The sequence below is a fragment of the Plecotus auritus genome (genome assembly GCF_963455305.1).
Source record: "Plecotus auritus genome assembly, chromosome: 7".
NCBI classification, from domain to species: domain Eukaryota; kingdom Metazoa; phylum Chordata; class Mammalia; order Chiroptera; family Vespertilionidae; genus Plecotus; species Plecotus auritus.
This window is the reverse complement of record NC_137774.1, coordinates 30,810,837-30,831,963: the sequence shown is the minus strand read 5'-3', so window position 1 is coordinate 30,831,963 and position 21,127 is coordinate 30,810,837. Positions and strand designations below refer to the sequence as shown.

The following is a 21,127-nucleotide window of genomic DNA, read 5'->3' as shown; positions in this document are numbered from 1 at the left end:
GGCCTCTGGAAGGCAGATCCATGCCATCATTATTACAACTAGAACTCCTGAATGTAAACGTTCTAAGTATGATTCGTTTTCTGAAAGGGTTTCAGCCACCCCAGGCTGCCGCTCACTGCAAGATGAGTAATAGAGCTCCTGCACACTGTCTGGGGCCCCGCAGTTAGCACAGTGACTGGCACGTAGTATTTACATTACAAATGTGTAAGGAATGAACGGATGGGTTTTTTATTTAGTTTTCGTTTGTTTTTTAAAATACGGTGTTTTTTATTTCATTTTAGAGAAGAAAGGAGAGGGCGTGAGAAAGAAACATTGATGTGACAGAGAAACAGCAATCAGTTGCCTCCTGTATATACCCCAGCAGGGATCAAACCCACAACCTGGGTATGTGCCCCACCCGGGAACCAAAGTGATCCTGTGGTGCATGGGGCTACGCCCAACCAACTGAGCCACACGGGCCAGGGCTAGATGCGTTTATTTTAAAAGAAAGGAAGAAATGTGGCTATAAAGCAACATGACGCAACTTTCTTATGTGGTGTGGACTTTTTGAAGAGAAAAAAGGATTTTTCAGAGTTGCTACTTTGAAACTCAATATTCCCTCACTGAAGAGCGACACTCCGTATACATATCTCCCTCTTCGATTTTATGAATAGAAAGAAGGGATGCTGGTTTGATGTGAGAGAGGAGAATTTAGAGTACAGTACCCGAGGTGGCTTTCTTCTTTTTGTTGTAATTGGGCCGGATAGTCAGGTCAGAAGGTATGTTTTTGTTCATTGTGACACATTTCTCACTTCTCATTCTGGCTTTGCAATCTAAATAAGACAAAAATATGAGTAAGTTTTTAAAATTTCCTTAAAAGCTCAGGAGAATAACTGGCTAAGAACGAAATTGATTTTATGTCTAAACCCAGTTGGTGTAGTGGGATATGGCATACTAGAGGCCCAGTGCACGGGTAGGGTCCCTAGGCCTGGCCAGCAATCAGGGCTGATCGGGGCCTTCTGGCTGCCGGCTAGGGCCTTCCTTCCGGCTGCCAGCTGGGGCCTCCCTTCCCCGGTTGTGCCAGAGTTACTCCTGCAGGTATGTGCATATGAGAGGAATTCTGTCAGTGAAATAAAAAAAGACATAAGTAGTAGGATGAAGTTAAAATAATCCATCAGGAGAGAATGCTCTGTAGAGTAGAAGGATAGCAATCATTAAGAAATGAATTAACTGCCCAGCCAGTGTGAGTCAGTGGTTGAACATCAGCCTATGAACCAGGAGGTCATGGTTCGATTCCCGCTCAGGGCACATGCCTGGGTTGCAGGCTTGATCTCCAGGAGGGGTCATGCAGAAGGCAGCCAATCAAGGATTCTCTCTCATCATTGATGTTTCTATCTCTCTCTCCCTCTCCCTTTCTCTCTGAAATCAATAAAAGTATATATATTTTTAAAAATGAATTAACTGATACAAGAGAGATGCCATAGAGCTTCAAATGAAACAATGAGCAATTTCTAAAATAATAAAGACCACATTGATGATATATAAGTAAGTGCAATTAATTTCACAGTTCTAGGCTTTATAGGCAAGTACTTTTAGAAATTGTATCATTTTCTGTTTCACCCTTCCTTTTCAGAGCACAGTGTTTTAAGATTATTCTTTATGTAAATAAAACATGTTTATTTAAAAGAAAAACTAAAAATTATAGCATTACGTTAAAGGTGAACATTCCCTGAAATCCCACCCTACCTACCTCATCAGCCTAGGTAACCATAGTGAAGTGTTCTGTTTCCTCTAGATTTTTTTAAAGCATTTTCTAACACATGTGCATGAGCACATTCACTCACATATGTATACACACACACACACACACACACACACACACACACACAGATCCTGCAATATGTATTATATTGCAACTTAATTTCTCATTCATTAATATATTCTGGACATTTTTCTATATCCATATATGTTATACTGGGAAACAGTAATTTATTTCTACTCATCCCTATTGATAGACATTTAGGTTGTGTTGGGGGGGGGGGCAGGCATGTACACTGGATAGTAAACAGTGCTGTAGTAAACATCTTTGTATAAATATTTGCATGCCTTTTAATGAAGTCTAGTTTTTTTTAAGGCCCAGCCTTTAAAACTTTTTATAATGACTTTGCTTTGTCTGTGTTCAAGGGTGAAGAATATGCTACTTAAGTCCAACTGTGTCTTGGAAGCTTTTGGAAATGCCAAAACCAACCGTAATGACAACTCAAGCAGGTTTGGGAAATACATGGATATCAACTTCGATTTCAAGGGGGACCCGATTGGCGGACATATCAGTAACTACTTACTGGAGAAGGTAAAATGTGCTTGACCTCCCGGGGTAACATTTATAAGTGCTGAAGGTTGTTTTTATAAACCTGATTATAGAATTTCTTTAATGGCTTCAAAGTAGCTTTTAATCTAATTCTCCCTCTCTTCCTGCTCCTCAGTTAGCTTTCTGTGACAAGATATTCCCCTTCCGTGTTCTTTTATTAGCATTTACAATAGGAAGTTCAACCAAGTTACAGATTTTGTAGGTAAAGATTTAGATAGTGTGTGGGAGGGGTGGGGGTGGTCTGTGAGTGTGTGCCCACTTCTGGGTAAGTTTTAACCAAACACCAATCTAGGACTAATCAGATCTACCCTTTTCATACATCATCACCTCCCATATGTTTTGGGTTTTTTTGGTTCGTTTGTTTGTTTTTAGTGCATTGCAGAAGAACTATCATGTTCCTTCCCTGAATGACACTCTTTTCAAACAGTCATGTCCATACTCCTTTTTAAATTGAGATGTAACTGCCATATAGCATTGTATGGGTTTAAAGTATACAATGTATTGCTTTCCTACTTCCATGTGTTTTACGTCTAATTAATTTGAAATCTCATTTTCTTCTCGTTTCTATTTGTAGCACTCTTTATGGCAGTACCATGCAGCATAGTCCATTTTTGTTTGTTAAATTGAAGTCAGACTAATAAGGAAATTATGTGTTTCTATCAGAGGCAGTTTAAAAAGGACAGGAAATGCCAGGTATTACCAGGGTTTTTCCAAATGTTTCATGGCTTCACTTCATGTACATATTGGGTCAAGGGGGCCCCTGTGAATGAACATACATTTCCATAGTAGCAGCCTCTTCATAGCAGTCTTTCGGGAACCATGTCAGGCAGGGGTCTCTGTAGACCAGGGGTCCTCAGACTTTTTAAACAGGGGGCCAGTTCACTGTCCCTCAGACCGTTGGAGGGCCGGACTATAGTTTAAAAAAACACAACTATGAACAAATTCCTATGCGCACTGCGGGCCCGGGACGAGTCAGCTGCTAAGCAGGACAGGCAGCGGCACCCGGCAGGCCAGATAAATGTCCTCGGTGAGCCGCATGTGGCCCGTGGGCCGTAGTTTGAGGACCCCTGCTAGACTGATCTTACTCAACTGATTTTATTACAGAATATAAGGCATTGCCTTTGCAATGTCAGCAGACCCTGGGGAAGGGAATGTTGAGACTATTCATCCTTAATTGCTCCTTCCTATTCTCTCCACTTCCCATTTTTCCTCCCTAAAATAAAATAAAATAAAATAAAATAAAATAAAATAAAATAAAAAATTCATCTTTAGGTTCAAGAACTCTGTTTTAAGCAGTAAAAAGAATTATCAAAAAATTTCACAGAAAACCCCATAAAGGAGACCTCGTTTGATGGGTACTGTCCATGGGATCCTCGGGACATTTACACACACTGTTGATACAGGACTCCCTGACAGGGTGGCTCCTGTTTTGTTTTAGGGGTACATTCTCAAATTAACCATTTTAATTTGTTTGTTTCCTAGTCTCGAGTGATTGTGCAACAGCCAGGAGAAAGGAGCTTTCATTCTTTCTATCAGGTTAGTAATCTGTGGTGCAGATCATTGATCATTTGCTAAATTGTGCAGGAAATGAATGTTTTTATGTTGGGGTTCTCCCCTGTCCTGTGCCTCCCTTGCCTCCATTGTCCCATGACACAGCACACGCATGCACACTTCCTACCCCGTGTGCTTCCTCAGAGATTTGATTAGCATGCCTGTGAGAACGAGCGGCCAGGTGGGTGACCAGCCAGATGACCGCCTTGGTTGAGCACCACCTGCATTTCTTTGCAGTGTAGCTAGCAGTTAAGTGATGTGTAAAAGCTTTTGAAATGGGACATCCTGAATATGTTAAATTAATTTTGTTTTATTTTGAATTGAAGCTGTTCAATTTGGGAACTTAGAGGTAGGAGCGCAAACTCAGTTTATTTTACTCTTGGAGACTATAAAGCGATATGAGTACTTAAAAAAAAACGAATTTATGATTCAAGAGAATTGTTGTCTTTACCCCATCAAATCTGTGATAGCTTAGGAAAAAACAACAACAACTATGAATACCACTTTGGGGAATGCTCTTAGTGGGAATGCTTTTTACAACAGCCCTCCTGTTGGCAAGTCTTTCTGCTGAGAAAACGAGTCTGATACGTTATTATACTTTGGTAGAGCCCAATGTAATATAAACCAGTGCTTATAAATAAACTGGGTGAAAACATTGGGGGGTGAGGGCATGTATGGGAGTGGGGTGGGGGGGCAATGGTAAGATATGTACACATATAATACCTCAATAAAAATATATATAGAAAAACAATAAATAAAAATTAAAAATATAATAAAAATAAACAAACTGGGTGACTAAATTAAACAATACCATCTTGGATTTTTATAAAATAAAATTATAAATCACTAAGATTGGTTTCCACGTGTAAACTTTCACAGTTATCCAATTGTCCTCCTTGCCTGTGACCCAGAGATGGATGAGGAAAAGCTGTTTTTTTCCATTGTGATTCAGCCTATGACTGCGGTACCTCTTTCTTCCGCGGCAATGTTGACTTTTTCTGAATTCTCAAACACAACTCTAACCTGTCTGGGTATTGAGGCTGCTAAGCAAGTAACCAGCATAGAGCCTGGGCTCCTGTTTTACAAATGACCATAGGAAAAACCTTTTATGCCAGTTTTGTTGTGAAAGCGCTAAGACTTTTAAAGGTATTTTCTTCATGATTGTATAACATTCTCCATGACTGATAACTACTGAAGCCGTTTACCTTTAGTAGGTTAAAAAAAAAAAAGAAAGAAAGAAAAGAAAACTTCAAAGCCAGAAACAGGAGGACCTCAGTAAATGAAGCCCAGAAAATGAATAAAAGCTCAATTGCCATGGTCAGAACATCTGGTATATTTGATATAGTATGTATTTTGCTCATTTACTTTACGTTATTTTTCAGCTACTCCAGGGAGGTTCCGAACAGATGCTCCGCTCTCTGCATCTCCAGAAATCCCTTTCTTCCTACAACTATATCCATGTAGGAGCTCAGTTAAAGGTGAGCGTTTCCTCGTTAAGATTGTTCAGATACAGAATCAGAGAATGGGAGGGGACATTAAATAATTATCTGGTCCAGGCTGCTGCCTTTAGGCAAATGAATGACTCTTCCCTTATTAAAATTCTCAGGGGCAGAGAGGCAATACACGATTGACTCAACAACTTTGCCTAATAACCCATTACTTTATCTTATCACCATCTGACAGGAAGTTTCTCTCTTGTGATCTTGCGGTTTCTTTTAATTTTTAATCCCCTTCTTTTATTTTGACACTATAAAAAATGTTACAATGATTAGAAAATCCACCTCAAAAGAAAATACCATGTGATTTGGCCAAAGGCAAGTTGTTAAGACAAGAGAAAATTTAAGAGCGTTTTGGTTGAAATGACTATCAAAGTTCTCCATTCACTATTCTTTCAGCTATTGATGTAGCCTGGCAGTAGTTTTGTGACCCTTGCAGCATTTCCGTTTAGCTTTGACACTTTACCTTCCTTTTCCCCCCTTCCCTCGCATGCGAGTCCTTGCACGCAATGCAGGTACTTTCTGCTTTTATTTTAGTTGGTTTTCCGCCGGTCATTTTTCAGCTAACCCTAATAATAGTTTGTTGATGTTAGGATATGAAACAGTAGTCACAGTATTATCCTGATTTTTGGGAGGAAGGTACTGTTTACAAATACCCAAAATATGATATAGAGAGAAATAGATCAACATTTCAATAATTTATTCTGGATTGATGATATTACAGGTATTTGTGTTCTGCTTTTTCATATTTTAAATGTCTTCTATAATTAAAAATGTATTGTGTGAAAAATAAAAGAATTTATAAAAGGCAAGGATCTAAGATGTGGGAGGTGTTCTTTTTATTTTAAAATGTTTACTATTCATCTTAAGCTAATGATACCTGCATTACTGGTTTACCTGTATTTTTATTGCCGTGCATAGAAATAAATTATATTTAGGGTTTTGCGATTGATTTTCCATCGTTTGACATTTAAGTTGCATGATTTTTTTTTTTTTTTTACTTTTACATTTATCAGAGAACAGGGTATTTAGCCAGAAATTAATTAAAAACAAACAAAACATTAGAGGACAACACTCCAGCTTCTGAGATAGGCCAGAGGTACTAAAGATGCATAAAGGATTGTACAATCAACACTTAAAAAACATTCCTTTTTATCAAATTGTCTTATTGACCAAATTACTTTGGGCCAGGTCATACAGAGCCCCTCCCCCAACCAGTTTCCCTCCCCTCTCACCCCCACCCCCCCCCCCCCAAGAAAGCAAGAATTAAATGAACAGTTAACCTTCTCTCTAAGCTAAATTTAGTTTAGGTTCCCTTTTCATCAAAGTTTTCCATTCCTCCTTTTTATTTCTTCCTCTCTAATAAAAACAAGGACTTCGCTACATGGTCATAGTCTCTACTCAAAAAAGATTAATCTAAAGGAAACAAAAATATGCTAAAGCCTACCATCCCGAAATAATTATTGATCACAGTGTATGTGTAACCTCTGACACTTTTCCAGTGCTTTTCTGTGTTAAAGCCTAAGCAGGGGCTTTCTATGAATCCTCATTCAGTCCCACAGCAGCCCTGTGAGAAATGTTGTTATGCCCATTTTACCCAGGAGGAAATTGAGACTCAGTGAGGTGAAGTATCTTGCCCAAGGTCAAAGAACAGGTAGGTGGAGGACCTGCGTGTTTGTGTCCCAGACACTGGAGGACCCCTTCCTGTATGTACCCTTTCTTAGCAGGTGGGAAACTTGCCAGGAAAAGGGCCAGCCGGGCCTGCCGGCTGCTGCTTTGGGTGAACTTCAAAGATAGGCAGTTGCCATTGCTTCCTTGTGAATTTCTGTTAATACACTTATGTTTCTAATCTGATGGCTACAGCTTCTCAAGGCTTACTCCAGTTGGCTGCTACAACAAAAATACCGTAAGCTGGGTGGCTTATAATACACAGCAGATGTTTATTTCTCACAGGCTGGGAAGTCCAGGATCAAGATGCCTGCAGATTCAGTGTCTGGTGAAGGCCCGCTTCCTGGTTTATAGATGGTGCCTCCTCGCAGGGAGGGCAGGAGGGACAACGGATGTCTGTGCCTCTTTGATAAAAGGGCACTAACCCCATTGTGAGGGCTCCACCCTCATGATCTCATCGCTTCCCAAAGGCCACACCTCCTAAAATCATCACCTTTGGGGTTAGGATTTCAACTTGGGAGTTCTGCGGGGACACAAACATTTCATCTATAGCAAACCCCCTGAACCAGTTAGAAGGTCAAATGCACTGAATGCCTGTGAAATTATAGGCCCAGACTGTTGACTGCTAGCTTCACTGAATGATTGAGGCAGGTTGCTTTGCGTTGAGGGTCTTCTTTTCCTCACCTGTGAAATAGAAAGCCTGGCCGTACAGGAGAGGGAGTACTGTTTCCAGCCCTGTGAGGGACCAAAGGCCATGGGAGACGATGCCAGGCGTGTGTGTGTCTTGGAGGCTCCCACAGCCAGGGTTTCCCTTTGGAGCTCACAGCCCCTGCTGTTTCCTTCCTTCCCAGCGCATCCATCGGCTTTGCTGAGTCAGCTCAGGACTTGCTCGCTCCCTGGAGGGTCCAGAAGTGACAGCAGCTCTCACACACAAGTGGGCGTTGTTTGTGCTGCAGGACATTTCTACCCTGGAACTCATTTTTATTTTCTCTGCATTCCCAGTGACTTAAGAAACAAGCATCAAGACCTTGACTAAACTTGAATTTAGTCTCGTGATTGTTGTAATGCTCATGTGAAATGCCTGTGACTTAACTTTCCCATTTTCATTCCTAGTCTTCTATCAACGATGCCGCCGAATTCAAAGTGGTAGCTGATGCCATGAAAGTAATTGGCTTCAAACCTGAGGAGATTCAGACCGTGTATAAAATTTTGGCTACTATTCTTCACTTGGTGAGTAGGGATGTCTCTCAGAATCCGTCACCTCCCTGTGGAGGTAGGATGCTCTTTCAGAAGAGTTTGGGTGTTGTTGTTTTTTCCCCTATAGATTTCAGAAGTAATGTTTTAAAGAAATTATTTCATCGAGAGTTCTCTCCACCATATTATAATATTTTCCAAGCCATGGTAGGTTTTGAGACTGTGGCTTGACTTAATTATCTCATTGGTATGTCTGACTTTGAAGTGGTTCATTTCAAGAATGAAAGAATTCAGCAATGATGTGACTAAAACGTTTGGACAGAATAAATTCCTAAACATTGGAGTCATAGATTATTGGAACCGGAGTTTTGATTGTCTCATATTGCAGGTTGGGGGATGAGCCCAACGGGGGCAGCATGACTGACTGGGTCAGGGGCACAGAGTTCACGGCCGCCAGCACCATGGACCACGCTGGCCGCATTATGGTCCAGTTGTTCTCCACGACCCCACACCAAACCCAGAGGAAGGGAAGAACCCTGGGTCAGATTTCTGTCATTAACCGTCTATGCGAGGGTGGGCAAAAGTAGGTTCACAGTTGCATTGTGACAATCTTTTGAGTTAATACAGCCGTTGTAATAATCATAGCGTGTCTTTTTCCATGCAAACCACTGTCAACCAACTTTTGCCCACCCCTGTATATTTGGACATGTTTAAAACATAATGAACATGCAACCTCACAATGAATGAATGAATGAATGACAGCCTGAATTCAAATATGGAATAAAAATTACCTTGCACTTTGCCTTCACAAGATTTAACTCTAAGTGAATCAGGACCTATATAAAAAATACTATGCAGCAATATAAATGATACCTTACATAAATGTTTCTGACTGGGAGACTTTAATGTGATAAATTGTCTCATTCCTTGAACTAGTTTATAAATATAGCAGTATCCTTCGGAATCCAAATAGAAATTCTCTTTTGCAGTTGCCATAATGGTTCTAGAATTTACCTGGAACAGTAAACATGTAGGAGGAGCAAATAAAAATGTATTAAAGAAGAAGATTAGAGTAGGGGGAAGGGAGGAGAGGAAACATGACTAATTTTTACCAGATTTTAAATGATAATAAAAGCTACAAAACCTTAAAACTTGTTGCAAAATTCACCAGCTTAATCAACAGATTAGCTGATGTGCTGGACACTTGGTTGATGGTTAGTATTTATTGAATGAGTGGAATATAAATAGACTCAACAACTTGGGGAGGATTTAATATATAGTAGAGGTAACATTCCAAATCAGGATGAAAAGCTAACCTATTCAATAAGTAGTATTGGAGCAACTAACAAACTATTAGAAAAAAACAAGGTTAGACTTTTGCTTTACCCCACATACAGACAAATTCTAGGTGGATTAAAAGCTTAAATGTACGAAAAAAAACTGTTCAGCTATTAGAAGAAAATACTGAATATTTATAAAATCTTTGGAGTACAGATGGTTTAAGTATGACACCCAAGAAGATTCATAAGGAAAAGATTCATAGATTTGACTACATCAAAATATAAGACATCTACCCATCAAAAACGTATACTGAAAATTAAAAGAGACGGGTATCTGGAAAAGAGGGGGAAAAATGGATGAAGCGCTAGGTATTTATATGTAATATATTTAGGAAAATACATGCTACAAACAAAGTCACGCATTATATAAACGTATCCCTGACATACTGTTTCAGAATCTCATTGGCAATGGTGTGTCTCGTTTCTTCACTCCTGGTATAGGGAAATTTAAAATTTGTAGTGGATGGTGACACGCCTCTCATTGAAAACGGCAAGGTCGTATCCATCATAGCAGAATTGCTCTCTACCAAGACGGACATGGTTGAGAAAGCCCTTCTTTACCGGACTGTGGCCACAGGGCGTGACATCATCGACAAGCAGCACACGGAGCAGGAAGCGTGCTACGGCAGGGACGCCTTCGCGAAGGTGGGATTTCAGCTCGTGTTCCCTGGGCCTGGTGTGGGTCTCGGTTTTATTTTATTTTATTTTATTTTACTTTACTTTTTAAAATACGTTTTTATTGATTTCAGAGAGGAAGGATGAGGGAGTGAGAGAGAAACATCAATGATGAGAGAGAATCATTGATTGCCTGCCTCCTGCACACCCGCTACTAGGGATGGAGCCCACAGCCCGGGCACGAGCCCCGACCAGAACTGATCCATGACCTCCTGGTTCATAGGTCTATGCTCAATCACTGAGCTATGCCCACCAGGTTCAGTTGCAGTTTTAGTGAATTTTCTGTAAGGATGTGTTCAGAGGTCCCTTGAAAGTAGCTTCCGGCTTTTGGAGACTTCGGTCGTGATACTTTTTGGCCATCACAGTCTCCATCAACACCCCTGACTGTGAGCATCTCTGCTCGAAAATGATCCGAGAAAAGCAAAGCTGGCCAACCGACTGGCAAGCCAAGGGCACTTGCTTTGCAGGTCCCTCACTCAGATGGGCCCCTCTCACGTGCCCTCTGTTTTGCTTCTCTCACTCAATAATGCTTCGTGGAAGGCCCCTTCACGTCCGCAGATGGCGTCTGCTCCATTCTGTTCGTCTGTGTACCAGTGTGCGGTGATGGCTCCATAATTTATTAGCCGTCCTCCTCCTAAGTCATTCACCTTGTTTCCTTGGTTGCCACCGCAAATGATGCTGCAGTTGGCCCCGTACATCTCTCTCTACACACACGCTAATGTTAAATGTTAAATTTACTGGTTTTTATGGGTACATCGTTATAGCTCATCCTTACTTCAGTTTTCATTACTAGTGTATCTGAGCATCTTGTCACAGAAGGTATTTAAATCTACTCTGAGCATTGCCTGGCTCTATCCTTTGTGCATGCTTCTTTGGGGCTGTTACCTTTTTATCGTCAGTTTGTAAAAGCTGGTCACTTTAACCCTTGGTCTGTTTTCTGCGTGGCAAACGTTTAATTTTCTTCAAGTCTAACATTTTCTTTTCTATTTTGCTGGTTGATGAGATTGCTTTCTGTTCCATTTTTTATTTGTGTAAGTCTCAGGTGTGGTTTTAGTCTTGGGAAGAATTTGAATGCATCTCAGTGCAATGGAAAGTGGAGGATTTGAAGGTGGGACAATGATGTCAAATTTGAATTTTTAAAATGATCATTCTGACCTCAGTATGGAGAATCTTATGGGAGGCGGGGGAGGAGGGGCGGGCAAGAATGGTAGCAAAGAGACCAATTAAGGGGACGTTTCAGTAATCTAGGAGAGAGACAGCGACAGCCTGGACCAGGAAGGTGGCAGTGGCAGTGGCAGTGGGGAGAAGAGGGTGAGTTGAGACCAACAGTGTTTGGAAAATAAAACTCACAGGACCTGTTTGTCTGGAGAATGATGAAATCAAGGGAATTCCTTAACGTGGTCTGGCTCCAGCCTACCTCTCCTGCCTCGTTTCATTTCACACCACAGTCCAGCCTCCGTTCTTCACTCCCGCACATTAGCCTTCTCTAAGGCCTTACAAGTTGTCTTCATCCTTTTCTCCTTCGGCCACAGGGCCCTGCACATGCTGTTTCCTCTGCTCTGATTGTTTTTCTCTCCCCTCACACCTGGTAACACTTACTCATCCTGATCTCAGCCCACTTTCTCAGGGAAGTCTCCCCTGGCCTCTCTGAACACTGAACAGGCTCCGTTCTCCTCAGATCTCATACACCTGTCCTTGAGAGAGAGAGAGGGGGAGAGAGAGAGAGAGAGAGAGAGAGAGAGAGAGAGAGAGAGAGAGAGAGAGAGAGAGAGAGAGAGAGAGAGAGATTTTTCCCTTCACCTTGCTCCTTAAGCTCCTTGGAGAAGACCATGTTTATATTTGCTTAGCACCGTATCGTCAACAAACTGCACATAGCAAGTCCTCAGCAACTATTTGTTGACTGAATGAGTAAATTCCTAAGTTTCTCTTGCCATTTATTCATGGTTAAAAGTAGGGGTGGGGGGAAGATGGTGGTGTCAGGTCACGCATAGGAATCTGGAGCTCGGAGAAGAGGTCCGCTTTGGGATAAGACATTTGGGAGTAGTATTATATCACTGCAGTTTAATTTTGGGTGAAACCACTGGGAAAGGTGTTAGAGAGTGAAAGAAGAGGGCTAGGAGGAATGCCCGCCTTCAGAGGTCAGGTAGAGGAGGACCAAAGGTCCCCAAGAAGGAGCAGCCAGTGAAATAACAGAAAATTAGGGAAGTGTGGCATCCTGAATCCCAGGGAGGAGGAGTTTTCCAGAAGAATGGACACTCAGGTGAGGAGTGCTGAGTATCTGAATGAGATGACCTTCTAATGGGACAAGAAAGGGTCTCTCTAGGGATGCTCGGGGTCCTTAATGAGCCATTTTGGTGGAGTCGTGGGAGCTAAGCGAAGACCAGAGTGGATTAAAGAGAGAAGGGGAGGTGATGAGTGGAGCAATGTGTATAGATGTGGACCAGTAGAGAGAGAGGTGGCTCGAGGGAGCCGTTAAGGAAAGACTTTCTAAGGATGTGACATTGCAGAGCATGTTTGTACCAGGATATGGCTCTGTGTTCATGTGTGGTGCCTTTGTCCACGTATGACTGTGCATGTATATCCTTGTGTATTGGATATGTGTTTGATTCTCAGGGAATGTCAAACGTGGCCGTTAGCCCAGGTCTTTATTTAGCATTATAAATCAATATTTGCATTTTTCAAATTTACAGAGCTTTAGCAGAACGGACTTATTAACTCGTTGCTTTCCCACTTTTTAGATTCAAAACAAAGCAAGGAAGTGACTTACCTGGGGGAGTAGGCAAATTATTGAAATAGCTGGGTATGGAAATGTACCTGGGGAATATTTTGGAATACAATAGGCATAGTACCTGATAATAATCTAAAAATTCAAACGGTTTTGTTTTGCATCCATTGCATTGTTTTTTTATCAGACAATCTGCATTTCGTATTGTTCTGCTTCGGGTAGTAACAGCTATGCTAAATGTTAAGAAGAAGGAGGAGGAGAGGAATTTATAACATATCACAAACTAAAACAGAGACTCAATCCCAAACCAGCAAGAATTTATGATGTTGTTTTCCTCACAGGCAATATATGAGCGCCTTTTTTGTTGGATTGTGACTCGCATCAATGATATTATTGAGGTCAAGAACTATGACACTACAGTGCATGGGAAAAACACTGTTATTGGTGTCTTGGATATCTATGGCTTTGAAATCTTCGACAACAACAGGTAAACCGATTAAATACTTACAACTCTAGTGTTTACTTTTGACCTGTCCGGTGTGGGTAAGTGGTTGGAGGGTCAGCCTGTGCACCAAAGGGACTCGGGTTCGATTCCCAGTCAAGGGCACATACCTAGATTGCAGGTTCTACCCCAGCCCCAATCGAGGTTGGTGTGAGAGCCAACCAATCGATATGTTCCTCACATTGATGTTTCTCTCTTCCTCCCACTCTCTCTCCCTCTTTCTTCCTCTCCCTCTCCCTCCCTGCCTCTAAAAAAATCAATGGAAAAATATCTTCAGGCCCATCTGGAGTAGCTCTGTGGTTGAGCATTGACCTATGAACCATGAGGTCATGATTCAATTCACCTTCAGGGCACATTCCCGGGTTGCGGGCTCATTTCCCAGTAGGGGGCGTTCAGGAGGCAGCCGAACAATGATTCTCTCTCATCATTGATGTTTCTATCTTTCTCTCCCTCTCCCTTCCTCTCTTTGAAATCAATAAAAATATATATTTAAAAAATATCTTCAGGTGAGAATTATCCAAAAAAAACCTGCTGGTTTTTTTTTTTTTTTCCAAATATTTTTATTGATTTCAGAGAGAAAGGGAGAGAGAGATAGAAACATCAATGATGAGAGCGAATCATTGATTGGCTGCCTCCTGCACGCCCCCCACTGGGGATTGAGCCTGCAACCCAGGCATGTGCCCTTCACCGGAATCAAACTCGAGACCCTTCAGTCTGCAGGACAGTGCTCTATCCATTGAGCCAAACGAGCTAGGGCCTGCTGTTTACTTTTCATTTGTTTAAACATAATGTATTCCTTTCTTGCAGCTTTGAGCAATTCTGCATCAATTACTGCAACGAGAAACTGCAGCAGCTATTTATTCAGCTGGTTCTGAAGCAGGAACAAGAGGAGTACCAGCGGGAAGGGATCCCCTGGAAGCACGTGAGTACACCTCTGGGGACGATGTCTCAGGCCATCACACAGGATTATAATGCCAAATCTTACCATCTTTTAAAAGGTATTTTTTAAAATCTGCCTGGGGTATGTGAAACAACAACGTTTTAGCTTTTCATTTGGGGACGTGTAAATACATTTCGTTTTCAGGGTAAGTAGATGGGATTTTCCTAATTTAAAAGACTCCCTGTTGGTGCCCAGAAAATGCTGTTTTAATCAGTAACTTGAACATTTCCACTTTATGGCGGGTACTACATGGGTTTTCTGGTTCACATATGTCTGTTAAGAGTTCAGCATCATTTATAAGTTATTCAGAGCAGCAACTTTTGCCTTAAAATGGCTGAACTTTGCTTCCAGATTTAGTTTCTTCTCCTTCCTCTTTTTCTTTTTCTCCTGTTACTCCTTTTTTTTCTCTCTCTCTCTCTCCCCTTCTCTGCATTGTTAGCTACATGACATTGTATTGTCCTCAGTGGATGTTATTCCTGTTATCTGAAATCCTTGCGTGAAACACTTGCATTCCGTTTACTTCCATTTCTTTCCTGCATGTCCCATTTCCGCTCTCACCTCTCTCTTCATGGCTCTTTGTGAACTGTAATATTTGTCAGAATCACACTAGCCTGGTAATACGTCACCAGAACGCAGGCCTGGTCTCGGGTGCAAATCCAGAGATCATAGCTAAAAAGCATGACAGTTAGAGCCCCTGCTCATGATGGAAATGAGACCTAGTAATTTTTCTTTTGAATGTTTGTTTTAAACAATTTTAAGAACAGACTTGAGTCATGCAAAAGCATCGGAGCTTCCCTGAGTTTCTGTGTTTATAAAACTGTGTTTATCCTCTTGTCAAAGAGTAAAGACAGCCCTAACCGGTTTGGCTCAGTGGATAGAGCATCGGCCTGCAGACTCAAGGGTCCCAGGTTCAATTCCGATCAAGGGCATGTACCTCGGTTGCGGGGACATCCCCAGTAAGGGGTGTGCAGGAGGCAGCTGATTGATGTTTCTCTCTCATCAATGTTTCTAACTCTCTCTCCCTCTCCCTTCCTCTCTGTAAAAAATCAATAAAATATATTTTTTAAAAAAAGAGTAAAGACAATAAAAATAAAGTCAGTATTTATTTTGTGATATTCAACATGATAGCAGTGAAAAAACTATTCGAAAGGCCATATTTTAATTACTTTTATATTCCTTTTTACCTTCCCACTGTCCCTCTCCCTCTCATTCAGAAAAAGGAGCAATGCTAGCTTCCCTGCCTCAAACTGCCTCTTTGCCTTGCATTTGTTAAACATTAGAATGCCTTAAAAATTTTCTCCAAGTATGTCAGTATAAATTTTGCCTATTTCAAATAAACCAAAGTGTGCTATTACTTTATAATAGGATTACCGGCAATTTTGTTTTAAGGAGTGAACTCTTACAACACAATTCAGATGTAACTCAATAAAATTTATATGCAGCATTCTTAGGATGAATGTGTTGTACAACACCCAATTATAACTGAGGCTTAGGTTTTTATAGCAAATTGAATCATAAAACTTGCTACTCAGATGTGATTCAGAGATACTGGTCAAAAATATCCTTTAATTATCAGAGTATCAAATTCCACCGACATGGTTGATAAAGAGAAAAGTCAACAATTGCAGGAAGCGACTTCAAACTACTGAAAAAGGAGCAAAAGCACTGGATACACAAAAATTCTTAGCGAAATAAACAAAGAAATATGTGACCTCGGGGGAACAGAAGCCTGACCCTATGCCAGCTCCCGCTAGATGAGAATCACTATTCTGGGCAAGTATTTCCTTTAAGAACCCCAGACTTCTGAACATAGTGATTCTTTCTTTTTTTCTTTTTTACAGAAATTTCAAATATATAATCTAAAAGCAGAGATCATAATATAATAAACTTAATGTACGCATCACCCCGCTTTAACAGTCATCAGTGGACTGTACCCACCCACCCCCAGATCATTTTGAAGCAAGTCTCAGACTGTGATGTGACAATAATGTGATTTATTTCATCTGTAAATATTTCAGTGTGTTTCTCTAAAAACCATAAGCACAATACCATTGTCACACCTAAAATATTAACAGTAAGTCCTTAGTACCACATATCCAGTCAGTGTTCAGATTTTACATTTTTCTCAATTGTCTTAGAGTTCTTTTTTGTTTTTACACTCAGTTTGAATTTGGATCCAAATAAGGCTCTTACACTGTGGTTGGCTGATAGGTCTCTCACGTATCTATAGATTTTCTTCACCCAGTGCCTGTCTCTCTCTCTCTCTCTCTCTCTCTCTCTCTCTCTCTCTCTCTCTCTCTCTCTGTCTCTCTCTCTCTCTCTCTCTGTTTCTCTCCTTTTTTCCTTGTAATCTTTTGTTGAAGGTTATGGGTCCTTTGTTTTGTTGTGTTTCCCTGAGTCTGGATTTTTCGAATCAGATTCCTGAGCTGTCATCGACTATGTTTCTCTGTTTTTTGTATGTCCTTGGTTGTTAGATCTAGAATCTCGACCGGGTTCAGGACCAGTGTTTTTCTACCAATGGTGTGTGAACTCTCATTGGGAGGCACACATGTCTGGTTGTCTTAAGTGATTCCATTTTAAAAGCCTTTGGTGCCGTAGTTTGCAGGTCATGTTTTGCTGTTGAGAACTTGACTCTCGGCACAAAGCTGCTTAACTTGGAATGGGACTGGGGGGCCCAGAGCCTGCCCATCACATCTCTGCGTGCCCCTGGGTCCCCTAAGAAACCTCCTGGAGATGCCAGTTGCTGGAAGAAACTGGTTTGGAAACCACTACTTTAAGCAGCATGAAACTTACGAACTAACAGTCACTGGACTCCTTAGCAAAGATGAGTCACTTTTGGTTTATATAATTAGAATTGTAGGGAACTTACTTCTTTGTCCCTGGGACAAAAGACTTAGTCTCTAACTCCCCCATCCCAAAGTCTAAAATTTCAGCTATTAATTAATATAGAGTTCTTGCTTTTTTAGTATTTTAAGGATATTTTTCCAAATGATGGAAATAACTTTCCTCCCTAATTAGAAATGTAATAAATGCCACAAGAAAGGTAAAGATTTATTTATTTTATATATATATATAATATATATATATATATATATATATATTTTTTTTTTTTTTATTGAATTTTTACTGAGAAGAAGGGAGAGACATAGAGAGTTAGAAACATCGATCAGCTGCCTCCTGCACACCCCCTACTGGGGATGTGCCCACAACCAAGGTACATGCCCTTGACCGGGATCGAACCTGGGACCTTTCAGTCCGCAGGCCAATGCTCTATCCACTGAGCCAAACCGGAAAGTCAAGAAAGGTAAAGATTTAGGCCAGGACTTCTCCGTCGCTGTACTACTGACATTTGGACCAGACCCGTCTTTGATGTGAGCCTGTCCTGTGCACTGTAGGATGTTTATTTAGCAGCATCCCTGACCTCTTCCCACTGGAGGCTTGGAACACTCTCTGGACATAACGATTACAAATGTCAGCAGACAGTCCAGCCGGCGTGGCTTAGTGGTTGAGCATCAACCTATGAACCAGGAGGTCACGGTTCGAGTCCCAGTCAGGGCACATGCCCGGGTTGTGGGCTCGATCCCCAGTGTGGGGCGTGCAGGAGGCAGCCGATCAATGATTCTCTCTCATCATTGATGTTTCTATCTCTCCCTCTCCCTTCCTGTTTGAAATCAATAAAAAATTTTTAAAAAATTGTTTTAAATGTCAGCAGACATTAGGTTGCCAAATATCCCCAGGGCCCTAAGTCCCCCTCTCTTGAGAACCACTGATTTAGACAAACCAGAAAAGTATAAAAAAGAAAGTAAAAGCCACCCATTTTGAGACTTTGCGTCTGTAGAATACAAAAGAGAACTTAAAAGACTAGGAATGGAGCTGAAAACCACAGGCAAATAACAGGCATGAGTCCTTGATCTTAAATAGCACAGAACAGGAATACATGAGGCACTTGAATAGTCTATTTTGAGTTTATGGATCTTACAGAAGTTAATAGAGACAGCTCTCAGTTCAGGCACCTCATCAACGAGATGGAGCACATTAACACTCAGATTAAAATGTAAGATAATCAGCTGCCCATCCTCACATGAGGCACAGCTTGCCCAGCCAGGCCTCAGTGCTCTCTGTGAGCTGCAGGTGATGTGTGAGCTGCAGGACATCAGCATGAACAGGTGTAGGAGAGAACTGTTGTATAAACCAGCGGTCGCCAACCGGTGGCCCACGGACCACTGGTAGTCCGTGAGGTCTGAAAGGTTGGCGACCGCTGGTGTAAACCCTGTATGTATTGAAGTTGCCAAAAAGCCAGGAGTTACTTAAAACTTTATTCAGCTCATGGAAGTAAAGGAAAAGCTCATTCTTATCTCTTGTAGATACTTAATCTCAGAATTACATTCTTTATGGTATATCCTGAAGAACCCATATATGCTTGTTAACTTGGGGAAACTGGAGGAGAATGCCCCTTTGGGTTTTAATCCCGGTCCATAGAATGCCAGTTCTGCGTAATACCTTCACTTCGTCAAATTACATGTCAGATGATACTTTAAGGTTATTGGCTGGCACTCAGTGCGGTCTGGGTCTTATGGTTAATGGCAAACAGATTAGGGGATTGAGAGTCGAGTCTGGAGGAGCAGGGTCAGGTGCAGGAGGCGGAGACAAGATTAAAACAGCAGGTAGTGATGGGCGAAACGTTACCCACTTTATAATTTTTGCCTGGAGCTGTTCTCTTCGAAGACAGTGTCTCCTGGTACAAAGAAGCCTCTGAGGGAATTTGAGTGTCGGACCTCACAGGTGTCATTCACATGTTTTCCATGGAGGGAGCTTGACGGAACTGATGCACACGGGGCACTGGTATTTCCGGGTTTGGCCCCTGCTCCCATGGACATTGCTTCTGTGCTGTGTCCGGCAGATCGACTACTTCAACAATCAGATCATCGTGGACCTGGTGGAGCAGCAGCACAAGGGGATCATCGCCATCCTGGACGACGCCTGCATGAACGTCGGCAAGGTCACCGACGCAATGTTCCTCGAAGCACTGAACAGCAAACTGGGCAAACATGGGCACTTCTCCAGCCGCAAGGTAACGTGTGTGCTGAGAACGCCCTCTCGCGTTCGTCCGTAAGGCTTTCCGCATTGTGTGGCAGACTTGCATGACTTCCTGTGTTGGGTTATCACAACCGTGTGTCCACTCAGCTCAGGCCATAAGCATCCAGTTAAGGATTTACTGCTGTGGATAAATTCTGCCTTCTCTGATTTATAGGACAAGGTTGGTAAAACTCATATCATCCAGGAGAGGGCGCTTCAGACTGCGCAATGGGACTAGAAATAGGAAAAGGGATGATGTCATTGCTAACCAATAGGTACAGAGTCCTTGTGCCTGTGCTCGATTTTGCTCCCTCATCTCTGATCATCATTCTGGCACTGAAAATAGCTTTTGTCCTCGACTTTTTACTATAGCCCTTAGCTATCAGGTGTGGTATGTGTGTTTTGCCAGACTAGGTGACTTTCTTAAAAACAGAGACATTCTTGGCTGTAATTCTGGTTGTTAAAAGGAGACTAGTTCCTTAAATGCATGGGTATATTTTTTAAACCACCCCCCGCCCCATTTTTCACATTCTAAAAAAAGTGTTAGCAATAGATCCCATTTCCGAATAATTGGTGGCAGTTGTGGTTGTCAGACCTTTGTGCCCTGCCTCGCATGGTAGTATACCATTAATATTTGTCCTAGGCAGGGGTACACCATCATCCCCAAGTGTTTCCTACAAATGCAGGCTTGTCTAGCAGCCATAAGCTAGAGGAAAACCAGACCCCATTCTTCTTCACTTCCACAAAAATGGGGCAAACATTTCTGCTCCTCCGTCATTCCATGTAAATCCAGGATGCACTCCACTGTTCAGCACAAAGAAATCTATTCCCTAACTTCGTCCCCTTTGCAATTATGTCATCAGAATAGGAAGATTCCACAGTTAACTAGACAAAGCGCAAACCATCAAGATACAGATTACTAGCGGATACTTATTTTAGGACAGTTTATTTCTGAAATACTCTCGTTGGTCTGTTACTAAGGAATGACTTGCAGCCCTACTACAAGTCGGTTTTCACATACTACTATCCCTTTTTGTTATTCCCCATTTATAATGCAAATACTAAATGCCTCTCATTTTTCAGGTACAATCCTGGGTGCTGGGGACAGAGCAGTGAGCAAAGTTAGAAGCAACCTAAATCCTTTGGCATGATGCTGTTAGAGATGGCGTGATTACACGGGCCAGTGTCCTGTTTTGGAGGACTGGGTTAAAAATGTCCTTTGTAGGGCTAGGGCTCAGTGGATAGAGTGTCGGCCTGCAGACTGAAGGGTCCCAGATTCGATTCCGGCCAAGGGCACATGCCCAGGTTGCGGGCTCGATCCCCAGTAGGGGGCATGCAGGAGGCAGCCGATCAATGATTCTCTCTCATCATTGATGTTTTTATCTCTCTCTCCCTCTCCCTTCCTCTCTGAAATCAATAAAGAAAGATATTTTATTAAAAAAAAATGTCCTTTGTAATCACATTTCAGGTTTTGGAGACTCACCTAGAATTGTACCTATCAGATGATAGGCCATCAGTGTTTGTCAAATTTGAAATGAATTGGTCATGGTCATACCAAATAAATCTTACAGAATATTGAATTTTCAATTAAAACATGCAAGACTCTACTTCAT

General features: G+C 41.7%; 1 protein-coding gene across 2 annotated transcripts in view; it reads left to right on the top strand.

The window, feature by feature from the left end:
* MYO1D (myosin ID) overlaps positions 1 to 21,127 on the top strand; it is a 283,903-nt gene that overhangs the window by 98,534 nt on the left and 164,242 nt on the right. For both annotated transcript variants that reach the window (XM_080678530.1, XM_080678531.1), the window contains exons 4-11: positions 2,164 to 2,329; positions 3,830 to 3,883; positions 5,281 to 5,376; positions 8,176 to 8,292; positions 10,038 to 10,241; positions 13,338 to 13,483; positions 14,306 to 14,420; positions 19,339 to 19,509. In XM_080678530.1, the coding sequence (XP_080534656.1) occupies positions 2,164 to 2,329; positions 3,830 to 3,883; positions 5,281 to 5,376; positions 8,176 to 8,292; positions 10,038 to 10,241; positions 13,338 to 13,483; positions 14,306 to 14,420; positions 19,339 to 19,509 (1,069 nt within the window). The remainder of the gene's footprint in view (positions 1 to 2,163; positions 2,330 to 3,829; positions 3,884 to 5,280; positions 5,377 to 8,175; positions 8,293 to 10,037; positions 10,242 to 13,337; positions 13,484 to 14,305; positions 14,421 to 19,338; positions 19,510 to 21,127) is intronic.